The following is a 23,746-nucleotide window of genomic DNA, read 5'->3' on the forward strand; positions in this document are numbered from 1 at the left end:
AAAGTGTGAGCCATATGTATATTTAAATTTTTTTTGAGTAGCCACATTATAAAATTATAAAAAGAAAAAAAATAAATAAAATAAGAACTTCCCTGGTAGCTGGTAAAGAATCTACCTGCAATGCAGGAGACCCCAGTTTGATTCCTGAGTCTGGAAGATCCCCTGAAGAAGGGAATAGCTACTCACTCCACTGTTCTTGCCTGGAGAATGCCAAGGACAGAGGAGCCTGGTGGACTGCAGTTCATGGGATCATGAAGAGTCCGACATGACTGAGCACAGCACAAAAAGAAAAATATGGAATTAATTTGAATAATATTTCTTATTTAATCTATAGTATCAGTCAGATCTCAACCAAAGAAGTAAAACCAGTAGGAAATTATGCAGGTATATTTATCTATTAAGACATTTGTGGCAAGAAATTGGCCTATGTGATTGTGCAGACTGGCTGAGCAAATCAGAAGGCACAGGACAGGCAGTTAGAAAGTAAAAATCATGAGCAAGCTTGAGCCCATGTGCATGCACCAAAGCATTGTACACCCAAAGACTTTATTCTTTCTCCCAGGGAACCTCAAACCTGTTTTTAAGACCCTTCAATAGAATCAGACAAGCCCACCCAGATGATCCAGAATCATGTTATTTAAAAATCAATAAACTAGGAATTTTAATTATATCTGCAAAATACCTTCATAGAAACTTCTACACTGGGCTTCCCTGATAGCTCAGTTGGTAAAGAATCTGCCTCTAATGCAGGAAAGCCCGGTTTGATTCCTGGGTCAGGAAGATCAGCTAGTGAAGGGATAGGCTACCCACTCCAGTATTCTTGGGCTTCCTTTGTGGCTCAGCTGGTAAGGAATCTGCCCGCAATGCCGGAGACCTGGGTTGGGAAAAACCCCTGGAGAAGGGAAGGCTTACCCACTTCAGTTTTCTTTCCTGGAGAATTCCATGGACTGTGTAGTCCATAGGGTTGCAAAGAGTCTGACACAACTGAGTGACTTTCACTTTCAACTTCTAGATTAGTGTTCATTTGAATGATTTGAGATCGTAGCCTAGCCAAGTTGACACACAAATAAAACCACCACAATATGTCCAAAATAATATCATTCCAATATGTAATTAATACAAAAATTATGATATATTTTATTCTTTTTAGCATTAAGTCTTCATAAACTGTTTTGTACTTACATTTATAGCACATTTCAATTTAGATTAATCACATATCATATCCTTAACATGTACACATGTCTAGTGGCCACTGCATTGGGCAATATGGGTGACAAAGAGTGATTGCTCTAAAGATACAAATTGTCAATAAAGGTCACTTGACAAAATCTAATGACATTCTTTGTAGTCATGACTAGGGATGGCGTAGCATCTAGAATCATTTAATAGGGTGCTGTGCTGCTCAGTACTCTACAGTGCACACAATAGCCCTACCCACCTCCAAATAATGATTTTTCCCAATCCAAAAATCAATAATGCTAGGATGAGAAACCATGCTTTGAAGTAAGATCTGGAGGCATAAAGTTGAGATTAATAATAATAATAATGAGAGAAGCTGGAAGGTAAATGTTTCCTACGCTCTTTGGAAATCATTTCACACACCTTGAAGGCTTTTTCTGTTTTGTTTTTTTTTTTTTCCAGAAATGTAGTTGGAAATCTTAACTCTTCTGTATCTCCACTGCCATTTTCAAAGTCATGAATGGGATAAGGGTAGAAGAGTGGCTTTATAAATAGTATAACTGATTAATGGGGAAAATGAGGGGAGGAGATCTTCACAATGTGATTATTTCTTTAACTGGTGAGTGAAAGAAACTGTCTTTTCTGAAGATTTTAGTATTTTCCTCTAGTTGATCTTGATTTTAGACATCCAGAAAAATTATAAAAATGCAAATTCAAACATACAAATGGAGAATTTAGAATATGTACAGTAATTAGCACCATCTCAGACCATCTGTAGAATAAAGTTATGATAAATAAATAAGTAAAACTCATTAGCATTTTTATAAGAAACACCATGGTATTTAAGACTAAGTCTCTTTTCAGAGGTAGTAATCATATTTGTAAACTCTAATCTCAAATTTACTTCTGTCCAAATTAACTGCAAATTCAGAATTAACTATATTTTCTAAGCCTTGGCAATGTATATATACTGAACTAGCAGCAAATCAAATATATTTCTTAAAACCTGATATTTAGAAAAAATGTAATAGCTAACTAATTCTATGAAATGTGTCTATCTGCTTGCAGTAATTATTGGTTAAATGCAATGCCAGATTTTGATTCTAAACATGGCTTAGAATCAATACTTCTGAGATATATTTATTAGATACTTACAGTTCATTTCACAAATTCTTAATTTAATATGTAAAAACTAAATCTTTCTAAATCTAAATGACATTTTTACTAAGGAGCCTTAATTTGTATTGAGAGTAATTGAAATAAAACATAATTATAATTTGTGATCAGATTTAGCACTGAAAACAGTGGCAACATTTATTGATGTAAGTTTTAAGCTTTTTCAATAACTCTAATTTTTAGATAACTTCAAGTTTTTCCTTATATCAATAAATGAGGGATTTATGTGGCAATATGTTTCAATGATTCTTTCCTTTTAGATACCTATAAATTTGTTGGATAAAATAATTTGGACTTCATGGTAATATTATGACATTTAGATCATAGTTATGATTTATATTTTGTACATTTTCAAAAAGAGTTTGTAAAAGCAAATCATAATTTTTCCTAGAAATACACAAAGAAAAGACTGAAAAACTGGAGAAACCTGAAAAGAAAATACAAACTAAAGGTAAGTGTTGAATTTTGTGTTTAATCTTGTTTTTATTCAGGGTATATATTTTGTACATTTACATGAGAGAATGGAAAATTTTATGTTTAGTGCTCTTTTGTCTTACTTTTTGATAGTGTTTAAGTAAGTTTACTTCTAGGGAAACTCTGTATAAATATTTAATGCTTAATTATCGGATCAGAATAACTTCAAAATGGGTGACAGTCTTTCAGTTATTTGCAGTCAGCTTTTGTTTATTAAGCTAGTACCACAAACATATATTTTGACCTATTAGCAAGCAATTTTCCATCTTTAATCGGTTAATATAATAAATCAGAGCTCGGTTCTTTTTAACTTGAATTTTTTTATGCCATGCAATATCTTTAAAATCGTCAGCATAGAAATAAAAGTTTTGTCCTATCTCACTGATGACTGCTGTGGTCTCAGAGCTTGCTTAAACAGTCTCAAGGGGTAGAGGCAGAATGACAGTGTGATAATTAATATCCTTTTCAGCTCAACTGAATCTAGTAACTGAAATCTTGCATTTGAGGCGTACTAATAATGGCCAGCATTGTCTTGCTCATCTTGCAAGCATCATTTTTCTAGGAGTGACCCATGTAGTCCTAAAACTTAAAAAAAAGAAAAACACTTATAGGAAGCAAAAACATTCAAAAGAACATGTTTCTTAAGATGCCCAAGTTTCCCCAATGGTCAGTCTCATGTGATACTGGGTGAGCCAGGGCAAAAATAAAAACCTCATTATTTAAATTTGTGTGATGCAGACTGAAAATGAAAGAGTTTTCCTGGATAAAAATTGAATGTTGTCTAATATTTATTATGTCAAAAACTGACTAGTACAAAATGATCTGTACAAATATCAAAGTTGCAAGTAGTAGCTTCATACAAGTTCTAATTAAGCTGAAATTATACCAGTATGTGATTCCACACTAAAATACCATGTTTTCTTTTTTAATATACTTCATGTACTTCCTTTTTGTGAAGAGTTCAAATCATTCTGCAAATATTATGTCTTTAATCCTAATGCTTGAATTAGTTCCAGATTGGTCAGCTAATCTTTATACAACCAGGGACAATGAAGGTTACTCAGTTGAAACCTATTTATATTTGGACTTAGAGAACTAATGTCTTCTTTCTACTCCCTTTCCCTTTTTGGTTCTTAATTCCTTTAGTCAGGGAAATTGGACACAGCTCTTGGCTATGGATTGACTAAGCTAGCCATCACTGAACTGGTTATGTGTTTCTATCGGCTGGAGGTTAAACAGAAACTCAACTGGTTCCACATGATTTGGGTGTCTGCTGTTTTATCTTGCAGACTGTACTACTAATCTAACAGCAATGCTGCTGGAGTGGATGTGGTGATACAGATGGTACCATTTGCATTTTGGACCTGGCTCTATTAGAATCCTGCTGTTAAAGACTTTGAGCAGCGGGCTGTAGAGTGGGTTTATTAAACAAGTGAGTTTTGCATAATTAAAACAGTGAATCTGGCTGAAGTTTAAAATAAATTTCTGAAAGCCTGGGCTAGAGATTAGTACCTGAATATATTTCCTGAATAGATGAAGTATATTTTGGGAAAGTGAACATTTCTCAAGAAAGAGAAAATGGAGCTTCAGTTGTTCAACAGTGAAATAGGCTTCAGAGATACTTTTTCTACAATTTTTTTTTTCATGCAAGTATGAACAAAAGATTTCATTTTACTGATTAGTTTCCTCATCCAGGTAGAGCAGGATAAAACGTGCTTTCTATTCCCAAGTATTTCAGTGAAAATAAATGTGGTTTTATAACTGCTCATTTGTCTAGATAAAGATTTTCTCTATGCCACATTGCATATCAGTTATGGTTATATATGATAGATAGTTAGGAATTTGTTATCAAAGCACTTGAATTCTTATATGGAATGGTAGAGTATATCCAAGGTAATAGTTGTCTGCAATGATTACAGACAAGCCAGCAAATATCTGAGTCTAAAGAGATATGTTATGCAGAAGCTGGTGTATTAACTTCTGTTGCACAAAATGTCTTCACTCCTCTGTATTCTTTGTCCTAAAAATTAACATCACCATTCACCCATGTTATTCAAGCTAAAAAGTTAGGAGTCATTTTGACCTAAAGTGGTACACACCCCTGACTGGACCTTAGAATCATCTGGATGGGTTTTAAAGTATATATATATCCAGGCCTTCTCTGGTGGCTCAGTGGTAAAGAATCTACCTGGGAATGAGGGTGACATGGGTATGACCCCTGTTCCAGGAGGATCCTACATGATGTGGAGCAACTAAGCCTTTGTGCCACAAATACTAAGCCTGTGCTCTAGAGCCTGGGAACTGCTGAGCCCATGTGCCACAGCTACTGAAGCCCACGTGTCCCAGAGCCCACACCCAGCAAAAGAGAAACCACCACAATGCGAAGCCCACACACTGAAACTCGAAAGCAGCCCCCACTCACCTCAACTAGAGAAAAGTCTGTTCATCAGTGAAGACCCAGCACAGCCAAAAATAAAATATATATAATTAAAAAGAAAGAAGATGTTGTAATTTTTAAAAAAATAAAAAAGTATATATATATATATATATAAATCTGCATATGGATATATATATCCATATGCAGATTCCATCCTGGTTCCTTTAATGTTTGGGAGGTAAGGCTGGAATTCAAATCAACCTCTTCAAATGAGAGGTCATGGTTAGAATATAGTCAAATTCCTGGCCTAGAGTTCAAGTATATCCCACAGAAGTTCTCTTTGACCAGCCAGTATGTTAAAATAACTTACACCTGGATGTCATTAGGTAGACCCTGTACCCTCTGTTTATCAGTCTCCTCCATTCTCCCTTGTCACTACTGGAGTAGACATTTATCTGCTTTATTTTTGAGGACCTTTGAGTTGCAATCCCTGACTTGTTGGTGTCTTTCAACACCAAAGCCCAATCCTGCTTAGCCCCTTGTTGTCCTCCCTTTTCACTCTAATTTAGTGCATTCTCACTTCTCCTCTCCCATTATTATCCCTTCTACAATCGTCTACCAATTAGGTTGTGACAGTCACTTCTTAAGTGACTTCTGCATTAACCTCTCAAGCCCCCCACCCCCGCCCCGCATTAGCCCACCAGGCTCCTCTGTCCACGGGATTTTCTAGGCAAGAATACTGGAGTGGGTTGCCATTTCCTTCTCCAGGGGATCTTCCCAGGGGTCAAACCCAGGTCTCCCACATTGCAGGCTGATTCTTTACTGTCTGAGTCACTATGGAAGCCCCCATTAACCTCTCAAATCCATATTAATCATACTCATGGGCTTAAATCCACCTGTTGTCATCACAGTGCTATATATAGAGATAAAAGCCACACTGTCAGTCATGAGATAAAAGGCCCTCATCATTATGATCACTAATAGATAGCCCTACACATTTCCAGCTCTGTCCACTTTACTGCTTACCTTCCTTACCCAGCTACCTCCTCGTTAGTCCCTTCCATTCCCAACTCTCTCCTTGCTTTGCCCCAGCACTGCAGTCCAGACCCCACCCACACCCCCAACCCCATGCCACAGACTGAACTGTCGGGCAGTCCCTAAGCCAGCCCTGCTGCTATCTCGTAACTCGGTGCTTTTATATGCCTGTCCTCTTGACCAGCAGCCACAGGGCAGGCTTCTGCTCATTTCTTTGATTCTCAGATGGAAAGTCAAATCCTTCAATAGGCCTCCTTTGCTATTGCTCACTCTGAGGGCGTTTAGTTACTTCCACCATGCTACTTTACATCCATGCCTTCAGCCTTTAAAGCATTTTGACACCAAATTTTAAATGTGGGTATGTGGATCTAACTCACTGGGAGCAGAAACAGTTTGTCTTCTTATATGTTCTAGGTCTGTGTTGACATTTGCTCATATGATTCTGTGTTTCCTTATCAGTGAACAAAGAGATTCAGACTCAGTGGTCTCTCAGGATTGGATCAGCTCTGAGTTTGTGTGCTTATATTAAATTGAAAACGATTCTAATATCCTCTGTCCCAAATAATTGCCCGATATGGGGATGGGACCCTTGCTTCAGTTCCCCCACTCACCAAGGGCAGGTCCAGTCTATTTTTTTCCCACTACTTTCTTCATCCTACCACGTTTTGGATGGTTCTGTATATTCTTTTCCAGTGGTCAGGTATTCCTGCCCGCTGTCAGCTGGTGTTCTGCAAGATCTCCTGTGTCTGAAGGTGTATTCCTGATATATCTGTGGAGAGAGATGTACTCCACTTCCACCTACTCCTCAGCCACCTTCCGTCTCCTCAAAAATCATTCTAATATCTCTAAAGTGCCAAACATATGAAACACACTCAACATATGTTGAAATATCAATGAATTAATTAGTAAAGCATTTGTTTTCTCTATTTTGCTAATATTGACTTGATTCTGATGGAGAGCTATTTCATTTGCCATTTCTGTGTTTATTTTCAAATATATATAATTATGAAACTTTAACTGGGCCACTGTAATGTCAAATTTATTTGGTCAGAGGCAATTGAAGAATTTAACAGTTCCATATTAAAACAAAAACTGTCTGTAACGTGTAATCAGAAAAACCCACAATAAGTATATAATATAACAATATCAGTTAAAGTAATACAGATTAATTTGGACACTTTGGAAAGTACAAAAAAAAAGAAAGAAATTCAATTATCAAATTAGCAAAATTCAATTATCCAGTGAAAAATAGTAATTCATTTTTTACTTCTCCCCCTTTTTTTCCCTCCATGTGTTTACTCTTTAATTGAGTATTATCTTATTTCTTTTTCAATTGCAAATTTAATTGTTGGTTTCAGATAACAGTTATGCTTCTACTTAACTATTAAACATATCAATATATTCATAGAACAAAGTAAACCAGAAAAGACTAGAACTTGATGATAAACATATAACTAGATGAGAGCATTTTGTCTCTCTAGAATGGCTCCTAGACAATAGAAGGGCCTTTTAAGCATTCAGAGCAATAGGTGTCTGCTACACCCACTTGGGTTTTCAAGTGTTCATGTGGAGGACTGACTGACCTTCAGGAATAGGGAGGTAATTTACAAGGCAGCGTGTGTGCTGAGGAAGGGCATGTAATTAACATCTGAGTAGGCCAATTGGTGGGAATGGAGGAGTGATCCAGCAGACAGATGGTGTAAATAGAAAAACTGGCTATAGCCATTAGGCAATAATACATATTAATTTATTCATTGCAATTACTTTGTGCCAAACACTCTACTGAGCACTAAGAATTCAAAGAATAGGACTCAGTCTAAGAAGAGACCTAAACCACCAAGTACACAGCCTCGCCGTCGTGTGGTGAGTGCTCCAAAAAGAGATGTCCTGGAGGAAAGTGAAAGTGTTAGTCGCTCAGTCGTGTCCAGCTCTTTTCGACCCCATGGACTGTAGTCCACCAGGCTCCTCTGTCCATGGGATTTCCCCGGCAAGAATACTAGAGTGGGTTGCCATTTCCTTCTCCAGGGCATCTTCCCGACCCAGGGATCAAACGGCTGTCTCCTGCATTACAGGAAGATTATTATTATAGGAAATATCCTGGAGGAGAAACACTATTTGAGGAAACAGCTGCTTGCCTCAGTTCCTGAGTAGGTTTTCTGGCAGGGCCTTAATTTGAGATTTAGGTGTGCACTCTAGAACCTTTAAAGGACGATGTAACAGCTAGTTCAGGGGGTCAGTCCTCAAGGAACCTGGTAGGAACTCTGTTAAGGGAGCACAAGAGGAGTCCAGGGATTAGTGTTAGTATTAGTTTCCTAGGGCTGGCATGACAAAGTACCGAAAACTGGGTGGTTTAAAATAGCAGAAGTTTCTTGTCTCCCAGTCATAGAGGCTAAAAGTCCAAAGTCAAGGTTTCAGCAGGGTTGGTTCTTTACAGGGCTGTGAGGGAGAATCTGCAGGCTTTTCCTACCTTCGGTGGACTGGGGTAGGGGGTGAAGGAACTGGAAGGGTGTGCTGGCTTTCGTTGGCTTATAGACAAATCATTCCAGTCTCTGCCTTCAGATTCAAATGGTGTTTCTTCCCGGGTCTCTGTCGCTTCCTGCTGTGTTCTTCCTTCTCTATCCAAATTTCCCCTTTTCATCACAACACCAGTCATATTGTATTAGGGCCTACCCTCCTGACCTCATTTTAACTTGATTACCTCTGTAAAGACTATGTTTCCAAATAAGGTTACATACCTTTTCTCCGTAACATAATTAAACCTTAACAGTACCACATGCATAAAGTCAGCAGACCTTTTTAAAAAAGGGTTAAGAGACTGGTTTAGGATTGTTTCTGAGAAACAATTATAGGACTGGAATCATAGGCTGGCAAGGGATTTGGCTGAAGCTGAGACTCAAATGCCAGAGAGGACAGGGCATTAAAATGTATCTAAATATCCTGGAGCCCTTTATGAAAGAGCTCTCAAGTCCACAGATTAATTTAGTCATCCCATGTTGTATAAACTTACTTTTGCCTTCTCTCAGCTGGACTTAATTGACTCCTTAAAGTGCAAAATATATCTTATTTTCTTCTCTGGCTGCTGTGTATGATAAACCTGGAAAATGAGAACAGTAGGCCCTATACAAAGCTATACTTCTCCTCCTCCATAGCGATTATTCTTTTATGAGGAAACGATTACGGTTCTGACTGTGGCCATGTACCCCCAGGTGAAGCAGAAATTACTCCTACAATTAAATCAGATTTGGGAGTAACACCAATCCTTTAGAATTAAAAGATCTATTTTGTAATTGAAAGCATATGTATCAAATGAGCTTTGTAACTTTAGATAATTTGCCTAATCTTCACTTTAATACATAAATAAGTGTAATTTTACTATGAAAAAGAAGTGTGTGCATTGTTGTAGGCTAGATTGCCGATAACATGCTCAGGAAATCTAATCAGCACTTTGGCACATAAGAACAAGTCTGCACAGGACTTGGGATGGACAAGACAGCATGGTCTTGTGGGGAGAGTACTAGTTTAGCAACAGAATAACTATGTTCTTATTCTGCTCTACCATGGACACTTAGGCGGCTGTATTTTCTTATCCATGGACAAAGAAATTCAGGCTAATTGATCTCTTAGGTTCTCCCAGCTCTAACATTGTGTGCTTATGTTAAAAATGATAAATTCTTCCTTTAAGAAAAATGGAAAATACAATCATAAAGAACTGTTTCTCTACTCAAGAATGCTTTTCTACTGAGTTCATTATCATCATTTAAAGTGTGTAGATCATTTTGTCTTAGCACAAAATTAAGATTCAACACATTAAAATTACAAAGAAGAAGCACACAGAGATATACACTATCCAAGAGTACATCTTGCATTTTTATTTAGCGGTGGCTAAAGCAAAATTTTTAAAAATGGGCTTAAAATGAATGTGTATCTTGCTCTTTCATAAAAAATGATGAATGGAAACGTGAATATATATGAATTTTATGAAGCTGTTTAAAATGTTGACCTATTTAAAATTTATAAACCACTTCAGTGCTAATACCTCCCACAACAGAAGTGCCAGAAATCTGAGAAATAGAGCAGTTAATTAAAAGAAAACTCGGTGAGGGGCACTTCCCTGGTGATCCAGCTTTTCAGACTCCGCACTTCCAATGCAGAAGGTGTGAGTTTGGTCCCTGATCTGGGAACTAAGATCCTAAATTCCAGGCCAGGGAACTAAAATCCCAAATGCAGTGTGGCGTACCAAAAAATAAGTAAAAATAGCAATAATAATAATAATATATTAAAAACAAAAAGAAAAATCAGTGAAATCTGTTACAGGTAATCATGCTCCCCAAATGAAAGTGAAAGGTTAGTCCATCAGTCGTGTCCACCTCTTGGTGACCCCTCAGACTTTAGCCCTCCAGGATCCTCTGTCCATGGGATTTTCCAGGCAAGAATTCTGGAGTGGGTTGCCATTTTCTCTTCCAGAGGATTTTCCCCGACTCAGGGATGGAACTCAGGTTTTACACTTTGCAGGCAGATTCTTTACCATCTGAGCCACCAAGGTGCTCCCCAAATTCTTTTACGATTCAAAGGTAATGTGCTATCTGATTCCTTTTGCTTTAGATACCCAAAATTAGTCCTGTCCAGTAGCTCTGAAATCAAGTATATGTTCCAGAGTTTTGCTTCATTAAATTTTCTTGCTAACCATCATTTAACGAATAGAGTAGCCTATATAAATCAGTACTTTAAAACATTCGATGCCAAAACTTTTGAGTTTGAACTAAGAGCAGAGAGAACTGCAAAGGATTCTGACAACCTGGCCCTCGATGCCTGCTGCTTGGCCCCTTGGGAGTGTAGTGCCCATTAAAAGAACCCAGGGTCAGCTCACTGTGAGCACTGATACACTTCAGCAAAGGACACAGAGTCCGCCTGGCAGGTTGCCAGTACCAGGAGCTGTGGAAGCACAGAGCACAGCTGGCAGAGTGCTGGAGAGGGGACATGCGGGGAGGACGAGAGGCGCACTTTGGAGTTGAGCTGAGCTGAGTGTTCTGGTCAGGGAAAGGTCAGAGTCTGGGCAAGTGCAGGAACTGCAGGGCCCTGCCAACTCAGATGCCAAACATCAGGTCCGCTCCAACTGGCGGATTCCGTTCGTTTTTAATTGTCAGCCTGCCGAAGGGACTTTTGTTTCTTGTAAATAAGGGTGACAAACAAATTAAGCTCTAGCAGGTGCAACAAGCTTATTCTGCTCTGAGTTAAAACTGTCCTGGCTAAGATGTAACTTGCCAGCAGAGCTGGTGACGAGAAAGGTACCTTTTCCTTCTTTCATATGAAAACTTTTCTGAATTCTAAGCAAACAGACACAGGACCTAATGTAACTGTTGCAGCAGATTACTTTTATTTTAGAGGGATTATTATGGCAGATATTGATGGTGGCACAGTTTTGATCAAAGCAATATCAAACCTTAGTGTCTGAGCTCAGTCTTGCCAAAGTTTGAAGTTTTCATCCAAGGAGTTTCAGAGGCTGTCTGCTGTGGTGAAAGGCTCCCTAGAGCATGTGATTCCAGCTGCTTCACTGAGCGGTATTATGGTACCATTTCTGAAGAGGATAATGAAGTTTCAGCATACAGGACTGTGTCTGTAAATCAAAACTTAGACTACAAGGAACTGGATTTTCCCCCAGAGTAATAGGAATAAGGCATTAATATGCTAATTTGAGCCTGAATTCAGCCCCCTTGCTCTTTTGATTTCATATTAATTCTTCCATTTATGCTCATGTACACATCAATTGGAAAATCCTTTAGTGGAATGGACAACCAGCTGTCCAAGGTGGCTGAGGTCTGGTCCTTCACAGAAGCAGAGACACAGATTAGGTTGTCTCCTGGGGGTCTAGCTAACCAGGGTTCCAAAAGCAAAGCTTATCTCATGCAAACTTCCTTTCCCCTAGAGAAACTTTGAAAGAGGCTTTGTTCTTGCCAGGACTTTCTTTTGGTTTTCAGCTTAATTAATAGTGATCCAAAGAAACCAAAGCTATCTCTGGTCATGTGTGAGTGCTGATGTCCTCTCTTATTTTGTGAGATTTTTATATTGAACTTAGAAAACCCAAAAGAATCGTTGAATGTGGAAAGTAAAAACAATGTCTGGATGATCTTTGTTTCTTCTGTTTCTCACTGAGATTTAATTATTTAAGAATTTTTTTAATGTAAAAAATGTTAATGATTTGAAGCAAGCAGTACATATTATATTATATCTATACAACATCACCAGTAAATAGAATTGTACATGATAAAAATAGCTCTTATAATATTTTAGAAATTTTCTCATTCAATAATATCTAATGAGTCCACCATGTGACTGATACCATGTGATGGCTAGGATAAAAAAATAAAATAGTAGGGCATAGCCTCTAAAGAGAGTTCACCTTCTTGGGATAAGTGGAGATGAAAGAACACTCTGCAGAGAAAGAGGCATTTGAGTCAGGGCTGAAAGGGTGCATGAAACAGAGGAAATGTGGGTGTGGGAAATCTTGGTGATGGCTCAGCAGGCAGAAATGCAAAGTTCCATATATTTATGGAACTCCAAGCATTTGTTATAGGTGGAATGTAAAGTTCAAAGGTAAATTCCTCATATGTAAGATTGGTTTGATAAGCAAATGTCAAATTACTGGAATAATAAGATATTTTGATATTTGATATAGTACCTCAGATCAGATCAGTCGCTCAGTCGTATCCGACTCCTTGCGACCCCATAAATCGCAGCACACCAGGCCTCCCTGTCCATCACCAACTCCCGGAGTTCACTCAGACTCACGTCCATCGAGTCAGTGATGCCATCCAGACATCTCATCCTCTGTCGTCCCCTTCTCCTCTTGCCCCCAATCCCTCCCAGCATCACAGTCTTTTCCAATGAGTCAACTCTTTGTATGAGGTGGCCAAAGTACTGGAGTTTCAGCTTTAGCATCATTCCTTCCAAAGAAATCCCAGGGCTAATCTCCTTCAGAATGGATGAGTTGGATCTCCTTGCAGTCCAAGGGACTCTCAAGAGTCTTCTCCAACACCACAGTTCAAAAGCATCAATTCTTCGGCGCTCAGCCTTCTTCACAGTCCAACTCTCACATCCATACATGACCACAGGAAAAACCATAGCCTTGACTAGACAAGCCTTTGTTGGCAAAGTAATGTCTCTGCTTTTGAATATGCTATCTAGGTTGGTCATAACTTTCCTTCCAAGGAGTAAGCATCTTTTAATTTCATGGCTGCAGTCACCATCTGCAGTGATTTTGGGGCCCAAAAAAATAAAGTCTGACACTGTTTCCACTCTTTCCCCATCTATTTCCCATGAAGTGATGGGACCGGATGCCATGATCTTCGTTTTCTGAATGTTGAGCTTTAAGCCAACTTTTTCACTCTCCACTTTCACTTTCATCGAGAGGCTTTTGAGTTCCTCTTCACTTTCTGCCATAAGGGTGGTGTCATCTGCACATCTGAGGTTATTGATATTTCTCCCGGCACTCTTGATTCCAGCTTGTGTTTCTTCAAGTCCAGCGTTTCTCATTATGTACTCTGCATATAAGTTAAATAAGCAGGGTGACAATATACAGCCTTGACGTACTCCTTTTCCTATTTGGAACCAGTCTGTTGTTTCCTGTCCAGTTCTAACTGTTGCTTCTTGACCTGCATACAGATTTCTCAAGGGGCAGATCAGGTGGTCTGGTATTCCCATCTCTTTCAGAATTTTCCACAGTTTATTGTGATTGTGACAGATTATCATGCTAGGCAAGGAGGGAGATACTAACACTTTATCAGATCAACATATGATCAGATTTTCATGTTAGGAAGGCTACTCGGAGACTCAGAAAAATCAAAATCTAAGTGTTCAAGATACTATTCAGGATATTATTGTAATAATATTTATAATAATAATATACCCAAGAAGGATATCATAGTCCATCTTTTAAATGGTCTCTTTCCCTTTCTCCTTCCCACGCCCCTACTAGGTTAATTTCTTCTCCTCATTCACATTCTTAAATCTCATTTCTACCAGCGGACCTTTCCCAAGCACACAGATTAGATTAGGTCTCATTTTAAACATTGATATGCTTCTCCATTCTGAAGGAGATCAGCCCTGGGTGTTCTTTGGAAGGAATGATGCTAAAGCTGAAACTCCAGTACTTTGGCCACCTCATGCAAAGAGTTGACTCATTGGAAAAGACTCTGATGGTGGGAGGGATTGGGGGCAAGAGGAGAAGGGGACAACAGAGGATGAGATGGCTGGATGGCATCACCGACTCGACAGACGTGAGTTTGAGTGAACTCCAGGAGTTGGTGATGGACAGGGAGGCCTGGTGTGCTGCGATTCATGGGGTCACAAAGAGTCGGACTCAACTGGGCGACTGAACTGAACTGAACTGATACTTCCCTGAATACTTTCTTCACAGCAATTATTTTAACTGCAGTTAACTACCTTTGTAATTATTTGTTTAGCATCCATCATCCATTGTTGACAAGGATGAAGTCTGTCTTGACTAGCCAAGTCTTAATTCATAGCCAGTGCTCTTTCTGTGAGAGTGAAAGTCGCTCAGTCATGTCTGACTCTTTGTGACCCCATAGATTGTATAGTCCATGGAATTCTCTAGGACAGAATACTGAAGTGGAAAGCCTTTCTGTTCTCCAGGGGATATTCCCAACCCAGGGATTGAACCCAGGTCTCCCACATTGCAGGCAGATTCTTTACCAGCTGAGCTACCAGGGAATCCTAGCACTATCCCTAACCCAATTTCTATATTTTAGTGTAAATAAATGGTAGGCTGGAAATGTAATATTGATTAGAAGAAGATAAGTAAGAGGGATATTTAAAGGTAGAATTGAAGAAACTTGGCAAATGAACAAAAATGCAAAAGAAAAGATGAATCCTGGATGAGTCCCAAGTTACTAGGTTGGATAATTGGAGGTGCCATTAATAAGAGTTATGACTAAATTATAGGGGAAGATTATGACTTAAATTTGAGCCCTACTATATTAATTAATTGAATCATAGCTCATATTGAATTACATTTTGTTTTCTTTGAAACAGTTTGGTGTCCTTCTAGTCTCGCCTCAGTATAATTTCAAAAACTTTTAGTGTGGAAATTTTCTGAAGAAGATTAACCTATATTGCATATACTAGATTGAGTGTTCTTTGCTTCATATTTAGATTATCTCTGTATTTTTGTCTTTATATTTTTAGTATTTCTCCAGTATTGAGTTGGCCTTCTTTGGCATATAGCACAATACATTTGGGGGCTTCCCTTGTGGCTCAGCTGGTGAAGAATCCACCTGCAATCCAGGAGACCTGGGTTCAATCCCTGGGTTGGGAAGATCCCCTGGAGAAGGGAAAGGCTACCCACTCCAGTATTCTGGCCTGGAGAATTCGATGGGGTCGCAAAGACTCAGACACAACTAAGCAACTTTCACATTTTAAAAACTTTTCCAATTCATTAAACTGAAGTTAAAGATTTGGAAAAGTTTAGGGATACTCTTATCAATCAGACTAGTTTCGGTGTGAATTTTTCCTTACTTATGAAATAAAAATAGAAATTTAAAATATCTATAATTATCTTAACATTTAAACCTATGTAAAGCTTCATACTAGTTAAATAAAAATATCCAAAGGCAGTAGGTAATTTTTGACATCAAGGACTGCCATGCATCTCATCTTGTATTCCCTTTATTTAAATGAAAAATATCGTTTTTTGTTTCAGTTACACATAAAGAAAAAGACAAGGTAAAAGAGAAAGAAAAACCTGAAAAGAAAGGTATGGATTTATTCTTACTGCTGTTTTACTCATTGGCCTGTCACTGTTTGACCTTTTCTTCCTTATGTTAGATTTTAGATGACCATGAATTTATTTTTTGAAACTATATTATGATAATTTTCCTTAGAATTGAATGTAAAAAGAACAATTTCTGGGTTAAAGGAAATAAAATACTTAAGACTCTCTTGAAATCCATTACCAATTTATTTTCTAGAAATGTATCAATTTCTCCTCCTGACAGTTCTGAGGCTGCTTTTAGCCAATGAGGATATAATTTCAAAAAATAATTGCTAATTTGATAGGTTAAAAAGTATAGTCTATTATTTTAACTTGCATTTGGTGATTATGTATTAGACTGGATTTAAAAACTTTTTTTAGCTTTTATTTGTTTAGAATAAGCAATGTGCACTCACTGTTTAATATGTAAAGGTACTTTATGAAAGCACGCTCCTGCCTTGCTCCCACCCTCTGATCCCTTTTCTCATCTACCCACACAAACAGACGGCAAGCTACTTTTATGATCATCTTTTCAAAACTTCGTTTTGCTTTTATAAGACAATATATATTATTGTCTCTCTCTATTTTTACATATAATTTAGCATGTCCTATATTCTAGCTTTATAATTTAATAATACATCCTAGACGTCTTTTCATATCAGTAAATAGATATTTCCTTCATTCTTTTAAAAATGCTGCATAGCATTTAAATGGAGATATTTAAATATATATCTTAAGCTATATTAACTCTATCTTTTGATTACTTATTATTTGTAGATTTAAAGATTTAGATATGATTTTTAGTGATACACATTTATGGAACTCTTCACACTTACTTCCTGTTTCTCCTGATGATATGTGTGTGTGTCTAAACTGGCTATATGTAACTGGCCTATTACATTTACAAATGCATTTCTCAGTGTCATAGTTAATGTAAGGGTTTCTGTCTGTGTGAATAGACATGTGTGAGTACATATGTGTGATAAGCGTGTGTTATTTATATTCTTGAATTTTTATGTGGCTAGATATGTTGATATTTTCTTTTGGTATTTCTACTCTTGAATCTTCATATAAGGATTAATTCAATAATTAGTAATATCTCTCAAGTTTTAAAAATTAAGTTCATATTTAACTTTAATTCATCAAAAATCCATTTTAATATGATATAAAATTCTAATTTAATTTTTTTGCTTTTGTTTTAAAGTGGATCATGTCTAGGATATGTAGGCTAGATTTCAGCTGATTTTTATATCTACAATACACATAGACTACTGAGCAATTTTATTTTGTAAAGCATTCTATTTAGCTAGAATTTACAATGCTTAGAAATCAGATTAGTTGAAACATGCTTCATTCTTCTCTATTCTAAACTCACATTTGGATATTTGAACTAAATAGTTGTTCTTTTATTAAGGTTTACTTTGTGATAATATCCATGAATTTCAGTACAGTCATCTTCTCTGTTCTAGAAACAGGTGTCCATTTCCTACCAGCTATTGACTTACACAGTTATTGGCATCAGATTCTGTGTACTCTGACTAAAGGAAATAATCTTATATTTCTTGTGATTTTTTTCAGTCTTTACCATGGCTAGATACTTTTCATTAAAATTAATTGAGAATTTGTTACCACTAAATCATACATTTGAAGGAAACTTACCCAAATTGAGATGCTGAAACAGAACCGTTGTGTCTTTTTATTTACTGTATACCAATTAAAGGCATTTGCTTTTTATGAGACAGTTATTATGCTGTAGCCCAATAACCTTGAATGTTATTCTTCCTTCAGCTAATATTTTATAAACTGTTACCCATAACCCCAAGTGGTAGTAGAGATGACCATGGGGCAGGCTTAGGGGTGGAAGGGCTGAAACTCTGGAGGTGAAGGCGCCTGCTCTCTCTCTCGGTAACTCCATAGCTGCTACGATCTCATGGACTTTGTCCTCTAAGCTTTCTATGAGGCTTGTATCATCTCTCAAAAATTCTGGGGAAACCGTTCATAGACTGTATTTTAAGAGAATTATTTAAATATATGTTTTAAGCACATTGTTTTCCTTTTATAATACAAGTAAAACTGATGGATATTAATATTCCTAGGATATAGTTAGAAAAATGGAAATAATTAGGGCTCCAGTTTTTTACCCTAATAATTTGACTCTTTCCTTAACCTGGATGTTTTAATTAAAATCTACTATTTTATCTTTAATTTTCTTAAATTTCTTTAACTCTCCTTAATAATCTTTAATAAATAGTATATACATGTTGAAAAATGTATAGTGATTTGGATAACTATTAAACTGCACTGTTTAATACATTTGAAATATAGGAATAACCTTCACATGCTGTTGTACTTCTCTGAACTCACTTACTTAAGCCATTAAGAGACAGAAGAGTTTACTAGTCTATGTAAGGAAAATAGAAATCAATATAATAAATTCATATTGTCATACTACTTTATTTTTTTTTAATGTGGACCATTTTTAAACTCTTTATTGAATTTGTTACAATATTGCTTCTATTTGATGTTTTGACTTTTTGACCATGTGACATGTGGGATTTTCACTCCCTGACCAGAGATTGAACCCTCGCCCCCTGCATTGGAAGGCAAAGTCTTAACCACTGGACTGCCAGGGAAGTCAAGTCCTAAGACACACTATTCTTAATCAAAGCTCTAATATTGATTTAATTATTTATTTTAATTGTAAAGACAGAGCTTCCTCCTGATAAAATGATACATCTTTCCACAAATTCTTATAAAATTATTTTTTCTGTTTGTCTCTCCTAGAGACAATTCCAAAATACCGTTTAGAATGGTAACTTTAAACAGAAGGATGAGACTAACTTTCAAATGCTTTCTAAGTCTTAATGCCAAGTCTTTGAAATTAACTTTTTTTATAGTTTTTATTAAATTGGTGATTTTTAAAAATTCCTAGATTAGGGTCATTAATGTCATCAAACTAGCTTTTGATTTTGGTGGCTGTGAAAATGAGGTAAAGAAAAAGCTTAGTCTTGAAATCTATTAAAAGTGTGTACTAATATAAAATTTTCTGCTTAAGCAACTCACAAGGAAAAAATTCAGAAAAAAGAAAAACCAGAAACAAAGACAGTGGCAAAAGGTAAGTTATACTTTCTGTTTTAAAAGCAATATATTTGGGGTAGCAGCTGGATGAATGTAAGCATTTAGCATTTCCTTTACAAAAAAATTTGACTTTACATTTGAAATTTAATATGTAAAAGAATAATAAAAGTGAATACTTAAAATAATAGAGCATTTCCAAATATGAGAAGAAATTGAAGAGCTTTCCTGTATGTGGCAGGCAGAATTTTAGCCCCCATGGCCATCACCCCTTGGTGTCATCCTCTTGACTGTGTTACATTATATGGCAAAAAACAGTCTGCAAAAATAGTTAAGATAGATCTAAAATATGGGGGTTTTCCTAAATTATCCAGGTGAGCTCAGTGTAATCCCCATGAACCTTAAAAAACATAGAGAAGTGACAGAAAAGAAAGATTTTGACATGTGAAAAGGACTCGCCCCCATTACTAGCTTGAAAATTGAGGGAGGCACATGGAAAGTATAAGAAGGGAATGAATCCTGCCAACATGTTGAAGAAGTGTGGAAGCCAGCCCTTCTTCAGAACATGTAGCAACATGTAGTCCAGTTGACAAGCTGATTTTAGCATTGTGGACCCTAAGCTGAAAACTTGTTTGCGCGACATTGTAACAAGACTTTTGAACTATGGAAATCAGGAGATAATAGATCCTGGTTGTTGGGTTAAGTAGCTAAATTTGCAGTAGTTCCTAGAACAATGGCAAACTAGTACAAACATACCTGATTTACAGTTTAATCAGTATTACACCTTGAGTTTAATTTTAGAACACTAACATTAAGGATTTCTTTTTTCAAGAAGGATAATGCATCATCTTGATCAATATTTTAAGCCAGTAAGGGCCTAAACTGTCTTGATAATATACCAAAGAAAAAAGCAGTTAGAATATGAATGTAATGTTATAAACTTTGGAAGACTACATTAACTAGTTTTTATTCTAAATTTGTCAATTGTTTGTTTGATGTTAGAAAAATATAGATTCTGTATATTCAATATTATCTACTAAATTATCTACAAAACATAGTTTCTAAATATTCAGTCCTATCTACTAAATTCAATTTTCTTTCTCATATTTTATTTATATATATATTAAAGTATAGTTGATTTACAATATTGTGTTAGTTTCAGATACATACCAAAGCAATTTGGTTATGTGTATATGAATATTTTTCAAATTCTTTTCCATCCTAGTTTATTATAAGATATTGAATATAGTTTCCTGTGCTATACTGTAAATCCTTGTCGTTTATCTAGTTTTTACATAGGGATATGTATCTATTAAACTATACTCCTAATTTATCCCTCCCTACCTTCTCCTTTAGAAACCATAAGTTTGTTTTCTGTGTCTGTGAGTCTGTTCTGTTTTGTAAACGAGTTCGTTTGTAGTATTTTTTAGATTCCTTATATAAATGGTATCATATGTGTGTCTTTTTGTAATTTTATTTTTAATACATTTGTATTTGTATTGAAATATAATTGATTTACAACATTAAATTGATTTACAATATATTATAACTTACAATATTATATTGTATTCAGGTATACAACATAATGATTCAAAATTTTCATAGATTATATTCCATTTAAAGTTACTATAAAATATTATCCGTATTCCCCTGTTGTACCATATAGCCATGTAGCTTATTTATTTTATATTCACCTAGTCAGCTCTTAATTTCTTCTGGGGTGTTTTTCATTTCAGTTATTGTATTCTTTAGTTCTGTCTGTTTCTTTTTTATATTTTGTAGTTTCTTGTTGAAATTATCATGGTTTGTCTATTCTTTTCACTAATTCAATTAGCATTCTTATTACTAGTGCTTTGAACTCTTTATCTGATACCATTTATCTCTGATTCATGTTGTTTTTTCAGAGTTTTTTGTTGTTGTTCTTTCACTTTAAACAAATTCCTCCGCCTTCTCATTTTTCTTAACTCTCTGTATGATATTATGTGATGCAGTAGCCTACCCCAGTCTTGAAGGCTGTCCTTGTGTGGGAGTGCCTCTGCGGTCTGCATGTGCCAAGTGGCTTTGGTGGGAGGGGTGGATCTGATGTAAGCATGAGTCCCATTCTCCCATGGGGTCGTGGCTGCTCTCACCATGGTAGGATGTGGGATTGGACATGGAGGGTCTAGGCCCAGAGCCAGGTGTAAGCATGGGCTTCTTCTCTGTTCTGAGGCTCATACCACCCTGTTGAGGACTGGATCCAGTCCCAAGTTGCTGCAGGAGAAGCCCTGATAATTGAAACGGAGCTGGTTCTGTTCCCGCTAAGTGTGTGCTCTCCTGACTCTGGGCATTGTCACCTTCAGCGTACAGCAGAGCAGTGTTAGAGCAAGAGGAGCTGGAGCGTGTGCTCAGTATGGTTCAGAGTGCAGGCTGGGGTGGTCCCAGCACCAGCTGAATTCTGGTCCACTTCCTATCTGCTATAAGTGCCAGGAATGACTGCCATCACCCCATTCAGATGAGCCAGCTCTGTCCTTTACAACTATGCGTTCTCCTCAGCTGTGGCGGCCTTTGCCCTGGTGTGGAGCTGCACCACAGAACAAGTGTGGCTGGAGGGGTGTTTGGCTCAGGCTGGAGCATGAGCTGCGGTGGTCACTAGAAACTGTCTAGAAGCAAAGGCAGTTCAGTTTTTTTCCTCTACCTTGTTTCAGGAAAAAGTGAGCATGTGTGTGTTCTTCCCCAGCATAGTCTATGTTCCTCCAGCCCTGCTGTCAGTCCCACTGGTTTTCAAATCAGCCAAGGGGACTCATACTCTTGATGTTGGACCCAGGACTGGGGGTGGCCTATATGTCTTTTGAACTGCTCACTTCCCAGAAGGGAATCTCCAAGCCTGTGAAATCCTGTTCCTCTTCTGTGTCCTCTCATAAAGGTGCAGGTCCAACCTAATTGCTTCTCTTCCCTCCCTACCTGGTTTTGTGTGTATTTTTTACAGAGCTTTGGTTATAAAAAGAGTCTTTTGCCAGTGTTCAGTTTGTTTTCAGTGAGCATTGCTCCACATATATATGTATTTTTGATGTGTTCATGGGGGCAGGTGAGCTCTGTGTCCTCCTACTTAGCCATTTTATCTTATCTGTCCTTTTATTTTAAAATATAGGTTTTATGTGATCAATATATTTTGGAAATTTCAATTTAGTATTTTCAAGAGACTAAACATGTAGATAAATATTTTCAAAATTTAGTGTTTACCTATAAAATATAAAATAATTAGATATTTGAGGACGATGTCTTTTTTACTAAATTTTTCCATGAGATAACCAAACATCATTTTTTGAAGATAACATGGATGAATTGAAACTTTAAGATAGTAAGGATGTTAGAGATTATCCCAATTAATTACCTAAAACAGATGAAGAAATTTACCTCTGGGAAGAGAAAACAATTTGGCTAGATCGAAAACTAGTATGTAATTGAACTAAGACCAAACCCCAAGTGAACTGAATATAAATCAAGTATTCTTTCCAAAGCTAATTAAAGTTCTTCAAGCATCAATTCTTTCTTCAACAAATATTTATTTAATACTGTACTAATTATTTCTTGCTGTATAAAAATTACCACACAGACAATCTGGACATGGCTTAGCTCAGTCTTTTGCTTTACAGTGTCTCACAAGACTGTGATCAATGTGTTAGACAGGGCTGTAGTCCGATCTGAAGGCTTGGCTGGGGAAGAATTATTTCCAAGTTCATTTAAATGACTGTTGGCAAGATTCAGTTCCTCAAGGCCTATTGAATTGAGAGAGTCTCAGTTTTTTGTGTGTGTGGGGGGGGAGGCGGCTATTGGCAGGAGCCATCCTCAGTTCTTGCCACATGAGTCTCACCTATATTGCTGGAGTCATCCAATTCAGCAAGAGAAAGAGTCAGCTAGTAAGACAGAAATAGCAATCTTATGTAAACTAACCATGGAAACCACATACTATTGGTCTGCATCAAATTCCTAGGCCAGTCCATATTGAAAGGATGAAGATTATACAAGTAGGCAAGTAGGAGTCTTTGAGAGCCATGGTAAGTCAACCTGGCCTACCAAAAATCAAAAATACTTTAATAAGAATATAAATAACTGAGATAAAGTTAAAAGTTGGCATTTCCTTAATGAACTAGAGTTGATACAGGTTATTTCCTAACTCCAAAAAGGTATAGTTTGTTAGTATGTTTATTGCATAATATGATTTCCCTTCTTTGATTAAGATATTTTGATTCTGGTACAGATTGCTAATGGGTATTCCAAAATTGGATCAAATATGCTGATGTCATTCTTTTGTTTAGGCTATTTGGTTTTCCATTTGACAAAAGTAATAAATTAAACATCTTCCTAAATTGAGCTGGGTGATTTGAACATGACAATACTTTTTGCTTCATTGTTCCTTAATTAACTCCTAAATGCAGTTGTCAATTAAATTATTTTTGAGAAAGATCAGGAAAAGTATTTTGGCACAAAATTTAAGAATACCTATCTAATTTGATAAAAATAAATATAAATTGGGTATTGCTTTACTTTTATGGCATTTTCCACATTATATCTACATCATTGTTGCATTCTCATCCATTTTTTATTTTTAATGTGAGGAAACATTATCTGTTTGAAAGATGAAGATCACTAAAAATGTCTAAAAGAGAAAATTTTGTTATTTTTAT

The 23,746-nt window shown here is 36.7% G+C and overlaps 1 protein-coding gene across 41 annotated transcripts in view; it reads left to right on the forward strand.

Annotated features, from left to right (window-relative positions):
- The window catches only part of TRDN (triadin), a 414,851-nt gene that overhangs the window by 113,839 nt on the left and 277,266 nt on the right, over window positions 1-23,746 (forward strand). For all 41 annotated transcript variants that reach the window (XM_055535018.1, XM_055535007.1, XM_055535006.1 and 38 more), the window contains exons 5-7: window positions 2,747-2,806; window positions 15,957-16,010; window positions 19,063-19,122. In XM_055535018.1, coding sequence (XP_055390993.1) covers window positions 2,747-2,806; window positions 15,957-16,010; window positions 19,063-19,122 — 174 coding nt within the window. The remainder of the gene's footprint in view (window positions 1-2,746; window positions 2,807-15,956; window positions 16,011-19,062; window positions 19,123-23,746) is intronic.

The sequence above is a fragment of the Bubalus kerabau genome, chromosome 9, assembly GCF_029407905.1.
Source record: "Bubalus kerabau isolate K-KA32 ecotype Philippines breed swamp buffalo chromosome 9, PCC_UOA_SB_1v2, whole genome shotgun sequence".
NCBI classification, from domain to species: domain Eukaryota; kingdom Metazoa; phylum Chordata; class Mammalia; order Artiodactyla; family Bovidae; genus Bubalus; species Bubalus kerabau.